Raw genomic sequence first — 8,742 nt, 5'->3', positions numbered from 1 at the left:
AATAAAAAATTGGTTTAATTTTATCAAGTTTTACGGGAACTAGCAAATATGTAAAACCCGATTAGCCCTATGTTGCACACAAAATACATTTAGTTAGAACATAGGAGAAATTAGATGTAGGTTTTTCGTAGATTAGCCGATTGATTGATTAAACGGCTTGAAGTTGCAAAGTGAACAAACTGCGAGGTAAGTACAAGACAGAAACCCAGATCCAAAAAACATGTCAAACGTGACTGGCGCGTACATTTTGAAAGCACTTACTGCTTTAGGCTCCTACTGCTAAAGCACAATCATTCAAAATGGATTAGAGTAATATATTAAAAGTAAAGGTAGGTGTATTGTTATTTTGCCTACTCTTCATCCGCGAAGAACCAGCAAATCTGCCTTAGTCATCGACAAAATATTACGTTGTGTTTTGATCACCTATGTTTATTATTTTCTAGTTCTAGACTTAAAGAAATGCGGGCTGTCTTATTGAGCTTTAGGGAAATCACAAAGACAAACAGAGGGAAAAATCAAATATTACAAAACTGTTTGCACTGGCAATATAAATATTCTGAATACCAAACATTATCCGTAATACCAGCGCAATAATGTGTTTTCGATTCATTAAAAATGTGAATTTATTTCCGGGGGCGAGGTAACAGTTCGGTCTCTTCCTAGTTGGAATTATTATTCTAATTGCATTAAAAGTGTGTAAGTCATTAGAACAAAACATTATGACACGAAATACTTGAGGCATTATGTAACATTACAGCAAATTATTTCTGCACAGTCTTGTTAAAATTAATTAAATTTGGAAAATTGTTGACCGACTGCTGTCTATAATAATCGCAATTTTGCTACAGCAGATTATATCATAGACATTAGCGCTTTAATGTAAATTGAATGTCGTTTTTTCAAGGTGCTTAAGAGAACCAGTATTATTGGAGACTAGCATCTATATAATTACGCACATTTGGAGTCGGAAAAACGCCACAGCGTGTTTCGAGACCATTTGCTCAAAAGGTCTTTAGAAGCGATTAAATTTTGACAAAATGATTAATAACCACTAAATCATTCCAACAATTGTGCGTAATTATCAACTAAGAATTGTTTTTGGTAATGATAGGGTCCAACAAAGCCTTTTAATGCAGAGGCAGGCAGAAGGTTTAAGAAAATTAGACTCCTGTCCTTAGACATCGGTCTTCACCTGCTTAAAAATAAGAGTCTCCTTGATTTAAACCGACAAGCTATGGGAATTTATGGCGGAGGAGAATGAAGAATCCACATAGAATTTCGGTCTAAGTAGAAGTTCAAGAAACTGAAGCAGGAAATGTTAATATAGTAGAGCGTGCACAGCTATGAAGATTGTAAAAATTGAAAAGAAAACTACTGCAATTTTAACGCCAGTGTGCTAAATTCGAAGAACCGCATTGAAACTACACTAAATGCATTAGAGTCGCATTCAAATGAGATCCGAGAATTCCAAATGTTAAAGGGCATAATTAAACACCGTTTTTTCGCGATTGGTGCATTTTAAATAAGCCAGATCGTGTTTTAAAGAATATTTCCGTGACAATGTAACAGTGACACAATACGGGCGTGAGGACCCCATAAAGATTACCTGATCTACATATTTTAGCTTAACATCCTTGTCGTGAAGCAGCTACAAACATTTCGTCTTCAAATTTGCATGAGTTTACAACTTTCCTATTTTCTAACTGTGAATGCAGTTTTTTTCTAGCAACTAAACTAGGTCAAGTTATCTCAGGAATTTAGATGTAAGCCAAACGGATAGCTTTTCATGTTCTTATGCATAGATTAGATAAAGGTACAAGAATTATCGAGTGCAGAAAAGATTGGAATCATTTTATCAGCGTAATAGCCAAAACAACAGATTGCACTTTAGAAGAGATGGTGAGGCCATAGACTTTATAATATGGGAAAAAAACCTGGGGATGAAGATGCCCGGTTACAACGAATGGTCCGATTTTCGGGAAGCAATAAAGAATAAAAATATGTGAAATTATCATGCATCGCATGCCAGCTTTTAAGGAATCTACGAGAAGTGTCTTTTACATCTTTAATAAATATTATGCTAAGGCACTTTGATCTGCACATTGGAGCTTGGCAGAGTTTGTTTTAATTAAAAGTTGGTGTACAGCAACGTTGACTTTGTACAACGCTTGCCCAAGGCCATGGAATTCATAATTATATCGCCTTTGAGCTTCAAAAGCAAAATATGACAAAGAAATGAGAAAGACGCTCGCTTGCAATTTACTCAAATGCATGTCCTGGGGGTCTTCAGTACACCGTACTAATCCCAATGATGACGAACATAACGGATATCTATGCGTAATGAAATAATTACGATTTCTATTCCGCAATGCAGTGTTTGCTGATAATTTATTCATTATTGTAAAGAGTCTTGAACTGTTTTCAATGCGATGTCTTTCAAATTATATTTACCATCAGTCGAAAATTGAGCTTAGGAAATGGCACATCAAACTTAACACTTTCTGAACTTCATTCAATCAAGTGCGCGTTAATGTTTTAAAATTTTTATTTACTTTTGTCTTCAGCAGCTGTTCAACCCACCTCCTTTACTACGAAGAAGCTTTTGAAACCCCATTGAAGCCTCCATAGCTGAAATGGATATTTCGTCTCTTAACTTGAAAATTATCCAAACGAAGCACAACGTTATGACACTAGCACTCCGTAAATAGCTGTTCTTTCTTAAATATCAAAAGCTCAATTGAAAATGAAATAAGTTAATGTAACCCGTAAATTCAGCGATGTCAAAAATATCTCCTAGAAAAAGCTCTATTTACAATTAAACCCATGGTAATTGAAGAATAAAGTCAGTATCTACAAGCAAGGAAAACATTTGGGTGATTGGTGGTGAAAGAAAATTTTGAGAAAGAAGTATCTGCTAGTTTTCAATATTTTGAAGCGTATAGATCACTAATTAACTAGGAAGTGGTGAAACTTGAAGCATACTTTTGTACTTGTTATCTAGTTTTAAATTTTTGTTGTTGTTTTTGTCTCTGTTTTAGGATCTAAGTATTATAGTAAGTAAGTTTTAGTCCTTTTGTACAGGCAAACTAGTTTCACAGCAATGTGACTTGTTGTAATTTTTGTACTGGTTTAAATACATAAATAAATAAATATTTTTCTCGTACGCTCCAAGTGAACCCTTGTAACCCCTTAAAAGAAAAGTCCCTATATCCTTAAAGCCCTATAAATTCTGAGATTTTCGTTCCCGTGCAATGTCACATAAAACAAGTTCTTCGTTGGCCAGTGTCGAAGTTTTCCAGCCTGCCTCGTATCGAATTTAAAAAATTTGAGATATTTATCTACTTGAGAATAGTTTCTTTTGCCAATCTGTAGATGGGTTTTAAAATGTGCGATATCTATTTTCCGTGTTCGCAAGTGTTGCTCTTCATTTCCTAACCTTTGATTAAGCCAACGAATAACATCCAAAATGGTGAGTTTTGCATAGTAAATGTCAGGGCTTTCCCGATAAATCCCGTTGTTATCATTATGCTTTAGACACAGTATTTGGATAGATTCATTCCCAGCCGCACCAGCATCAATTTCGATGGTTTTCGTGTCGGTCGGTCAACAAACGACTTATACGATGTCCAGCTGGATGATGAAGATGATGCTCTCCACCGAATATTTTTAAATACTGCCAGGAAAGCGAACTATTTGGTAAACTATAAGAAACGGTAACTTGAGAGCATTATGTTATAACTCGGAATGTGGCAATCAAATTCTTGAAGGATTTCAGATGTGCTGAATATTAAGCATTCAAACATGATTATTTCTAATAAAAAGCGCTCAGCCCGTTATATACCTAAGACATCTCCCTGGCCTGTTAAGGCCAGAAAGCAGCCTTTGCTACATCAGCCGCACGCTGCACTTGACATGCCCAATATCAACCAAGTGGAGACACATATGTGTAAGTAAAACTCATAAACTGGTGAGTTTTTCGAGTTTTTGGATCGTGGAAGGAATTTTTTCCAAGGGAAAGAACTTTTTTTCTTTCTTTCATCCGAACGATCTAAAAGCGCCAAAAACTACCAGTATCGTCAGTTTTTCTTTTGTAGAAAATCTTCTAGAAAGTAAAATAGCTTAATTCATATCAAATAGTAATTTTCAAATTATTACTTGATATCAACTTACTTCAAAAGTTTTAGATCAAGGAAAGTATGCGTCTTAAAAGAAAGCTTTTAAGGTCCTGCAAGCCCCAGGAGCCTTTAAAAGCAATAACATCAATTTTGAATCATCCTGTATTTTCCAAAAGTGTAACAAGTCATACCAACATTCTACTGAAACAAGAAACAGTTAACTGCAGAAGTAATGTGTAAATCCATTTAACGTTGTGTTTTTTGGAAAAAAGCTCAGACTCCTAAATTTTTATTGTTAAATGTGTTTTTTATGATACATTTATTTATACACGGTGATTCTTATTTAAATTTTCGGGTTTCAAATCGGTTAAATTAACGGAACGTAAAACAAATCGACCGTGATCGTCCTTTCATATGTCAAAAGGTGGTAATTAGAATAGAAGCTGAATGCAGAGAATTTGGTCATGCAGATTTGCGTAAATCTAGATGTTTGGCTCCAGGTGAAAATGAACAACTTGGCGTTTTACCTTATTGGGGATTGGGGCGAATCTGCACAAGCAGAAATATATTGTTCTCGAATAATTCGAAAACAAAAATATCATCTCTATAAAGTTATTCTAAGGCAAGAGTTATTTGTAGATGATTTGCCAAATGCAAAATATGTGCAATCTAGACAATAATTTAGTAAAAAACGTTTTTTTTTCGATAAAGCTACGTTCTGTTTGAATGATTATGTGAACTTACAAAGTTGTCGATATTGGAAACTGAAAATCCGCATTCACAGCCAGTATCCTCAAAAAATAAATGGGATGAAGAGTAATATGACAAGTTTTCTTTGAACAGGCTCTAACTGAACAAGTATATCAAGAATTTCTCCAGCTTGAATTAATTCCAGCGTCGGTGTGTCTTTATATCAAAATCAATTAGAGCCAGACTCTCCTGACAAAGATGGTGCTCCTCCACACTATGCACGTAAATTTTTTAATAAAACTTTTCCCAATCGGTAGATAAGAAGCTGAGGACCTACTTAATGGCCTCCTGGACCGCCAGACCTAACTCCAATAAATTTATTTTTGTGGAATTTAGACATTACTTCTGGGACTCACTGTATACAAAATTCCATTTAATGCTAAATTATCTGGATGTATGATGCTAACATATAAACTACGTTACAAATAGATAGACACGTTATTGATTGGGGACGAAAAGGACAAATTGCCACAATATTTTTTGGTGAGGTCCATTTATGGAGCTCTAGAAATGGAGAAATTGCTTACACAAACACTGGGAGAACCGTTTGTGACTGTCTCAAATGGAATCGAACCGGCAGTCGAATTGCAGTATCGAGAACCAAATCTGGCATAAGCATTATCGATGGTGCAACTTTAAAAGTAAGTGTAGATCAGTTGAAAACTGGGGCGGATCCAGCTTTCCAGTCAAGGAAACAGTCAATGATATAGAAATGGATATTTGATATCGTTGGATAGAGAATTGAAATTTCGATTCAGTCAAGACAACATGAGTGACGAAATTCGAGTAGTTTTGACCCAGAAAGCGAAATTTAAATATTAGATACTTAGGTGCAAGATTATGCCAAAATTTCATGTTTTCCGTCTTGTGTTTGCTCATTTCTCGGAAGTTTAATGAGCACGAACGCTGATTTTTACATCATTCCGGAGAGAACTAAATGCCCTTTGTTGAAAGGGGACCATTTATAAGAAAATGTTGACAGTTTTCTCAAAAAAGTCTCGATTTCAAGAAGTTTTAAATTAGCGTGTTTTTTTTAAGTTGCAAAATCGACTCAAACATGACGCTGCTTTTTCCAAAGTTTCTCAATCCCCATATGAGTCACGGAATTCGTTTTGGAATCGTCGGATAGAGAATTGAAACTTCGATTCAGTCATGACAACATGAGTGAAGAAAATCGAGTAGTTTTGACCCAGAAAACGAAATTTGAATATCAGACACTTAGGTGCAAGATTATGCCAAAATTTAATGTTTTCCGTCCCGTTCTTGCGCATTTCTCGGAAGCAAAATGAGCAAGAACGCGCCTTTTTACATCGTTCCAGAGAGAACTAAGTGGCCTTTTTAGAAAGTGAACCATCGATAAGGAAATGTTGGCAGTTTTCTCAAAAAAGTCTTGATTTTAAGAAGTTTTAGATTGGCGTGTTTTTATTTAAGTTGCAAAATCGACTCAAACATGACGCTGGTTTTTTCAAAGTTTCTCAATCCTTATATGAGTCACAGAATTCGTTTTGGAATCCTCGGATAGAGAATTGAAACTTCGATTCAGTCATAACAACATGATTGAAGAAAATCGAGTAGTTTTGACCCAGAAAGCGAAATTTGCATATCTAACATTTAGGTGTAAATAGTATGCCAAAATTTCATGTTTTCCTGTCCGTTTTTACTATGAACATGACCCCCGCTGGATCCGCCCTTTAGTTGAAAAGTAAACATATTAAATGAATGTACCAGTAACTGAAACGTTTATATTGTAATAAGCACTAATAAATATTGCTCCAGATCCATGAAACAGTAACGTGTCCCTGTCGCACCTGTAAAGTAACAGCTTTTGAGTGGACAAAAAATAACAATATTATTGCGGGATGTTCTACAGGCTCCATAAGTGTAATAGGCGTAACAGAGATAAAGTACGCTTGTCGAATTGTAAATGATCCGATTATCGACTTACAACTATCGTGCGATGAGACCTATCTGATGGTTGGCACAAAGAATAATGATTTACATATTTTCCAATGGCCTATTGAACTAAATGGGGTACCAAAATCAGCTTTTTTATTTCATAGTCATAAGTTCCGAAAGGTAACCAAAATTGTATCTTCAAATATAAATTCCTCAAAAGCGATTTTTCCTAACTTCTTAGAGGACCGAGCCTTAATACATTAATTTTTTTGAACTAATATATTATAGTGTGCAGCATGGCATCCATGGAAAAATTCTATTTTAGTCATAGGATATATACCCGATAACAAAATATCCGTATGGAACATCAACTCTAGGAAATGTATTGATTATAGCACTGTTGAGCCATTGTTTAAGAAAGCTTCAGATTGTATTTTAGATTATCTTACTTTCTGTCCGATGTCTGGAGAACTTGTGGTAAATGATACTGAAAATGTCACATTATTTTCATTTCAATAATGGCTTCATATTGCAGGTCAGTTTTTACTATGAAAACTCTGACTCCGATGAAGATAATGGATGTAACTTTCTAACTGTATTCAGTGATTTACACACTCGCGTGGATGAGATTCGATATCATGTGGGAAGGGTGCCTTATGCACTTTGGAATCAACATGGAACAAAGTTAGGTAGGATGCGCAAATAGTTCATTTGATTCAAGTGTTACTTCGTAATGTTTCAGCAACTTTAAGCACGGATGAAAATCTCGTTATATGGGACTTCTTTGGAAAAGAATCAAAAGCTAGAATTCATGCCATAAAGAAAGCTGCGAAATTCCCTGGCATTTTTGATTCTCGGTTTCAATTTGGATCGTTTTTAAGATGATAATATTTATACATTGTTTCCTGTATTTTATTTTAGCATAGTTTCGTTGTTTCTGACTGTACTGGATTTAAATGTCAACTTTTTGGCTACCTATATTGCTGGATCTATTTCGAGCCACTAACGTTAAATTTCGAATAATGCACATATTTATTGGTTATTCAGCGTGAGCACCTACTTCCAACTAAATCAGCTATAATTGTTATTGAAATAAAATCTAATGTAGTTGTAGTTGTAGAATGCGTTTTTGCTGTAGAAGTGTTTATTTATAAATTGCCAACAAATAGGACGTCTTTTGGGTATTTTCTAAGGGAAGAACAGAAACCGATCACATATAAGATGGTTGATCCACATTTGGTCAAAAAAATATTTTTGTGCAAGGAGGTTATTTAGCAGCAGCCCTCTAAATGAAGTAAAGAACAAGTAAATGCTTCCAAAAAGTCATCGTTTGAGAACCAGTTTCCTTAGCAGCAATCTTATTGCATGATTATGTAACAATCTACAATGCGCACATTAAGCCATTAATATGGTATAGTAGGTATCGTGAGTATGGGGCTATTACTTTCTTTAGCATCGAACCTGTTTGGACTACACTTGCTTTATCCATTACTTCTATTTCATAGATTCGTGAGTCAAGGTTAAGGAAAAATTTGCGTCTGAAATGGCGAAAGTCAATAACATTTGTTTTAATTTGCGCTTAGCCTATCATTGTTCGCGTTAGTGGGTATTAATCGCTTAAATATGCATCATTTACCCACTTTAAGTTGATTTACTTGTTTTAAAAATTTAATTATAAACTTTGCTCCAAAAGTGCTTCTTCGAATATACTTTTGGGTGTGAGAATTCGCTAATGTACGTGTCTTGGCAGTTTTTCTTTAATGGCTCTCGGCTGGGAGATTTGGACATTTGCACTGCAAAGCAGTAGCGTTATTGAAACTAGTAAATTTATAGGGTTTTTATACCGTCGTGGAAAAGAGCGTTTTTCCAAGGTTTTGCAATGTTCAGTGGTGGCACCCCTGCAGAGCTTCAAAGCTCGAAAAGCTCTCCAGAAAAGTGAGTGTTCCCAGGGGCGGATCCAGCTTTAAATTCAGGGGGGGGG

At 35.3% G+C, this 8,742-nt stretch overlaps 1 protein-coding gene across 2 annotated transcripts; it reads left to right on the top strand.

The window, feature by feature from the left end:
• Positions 1-3,355: 3,355 nt before the first annotated feature.
• LOC109541176 (protein cortex) lies at positions 3,356-7,932 on the top strand. Of its 2 annotated transcripts, XM_019909956.2 has the most exons (8): positions 3,356-3,469; positions 3,535-3,713; positions 3,768-3,946; positions 5,295-5,506; positions 6,642-6,941; positions 7,050-7,238; positions 7,297-7,450; positions 7,504-7,932. In XM_019909956.2, the coding sequence occupies exons 1-8, from the start codon at positions 3,467-3,469 to the stop codon at positions 7,644-7,646; spliced, it is 1,359 nt and encodes a 452-aa protein (XP_019765515.1). In that variant the 5' UTR covers positions 3,356-3,466; the 3' UTR covers positions 7,647-7,932. The 2 variants fall into 2 exon arrangements, with proteins under 2 accessions (XP_019765515.1, XP_048526745.1); XM_048670788.1 differs by lacking the exon at positions 6,642-6,941.
• Positions 7,933-8,742: the final 810 nt, after the last annotated feature.

This window comes from Dendroctonus ponderosae, unplaced genomic scaffold (assembly GCF_020466585.1).
Source record: "Dendroctonus ponderosae isolate FM_Combo_2020 unplaced genomic scaffold, Dpon_F_20191213v2 Dpon_F_20191213_1, whole genome shotgun sequence".
NCBI classification, from domain to species: Eukaryota; Metazoa; Arthropoda; class Insecta; order Coleoptera; family Curculionidae; genus Dendroctonus; species Dendroctonus ponderosae.
Note: the sequence above shows the minus strand (reverse complement) of the source record. Positions and strands in the feature narration are given on the sequence as shown.

Coding starts and splice junctions, on each gene's coding strand:
- LOC109541176 (XM_019909956.2), top strand. Junction 5,507..6,641: donor TCGATGGTGCAACTTTAAAA/GTAAGTGTAGAT, acceptor ATATTGCTCCAG/ATCCATGAAACAGTAACGTG. Junction 7,239..7,296: donor CGATGTCTGGAGAACTTGTG/GTAAATGATACT, acceptor TTCATATTGCAG/GTCAGTTTTTACTATGAAAA.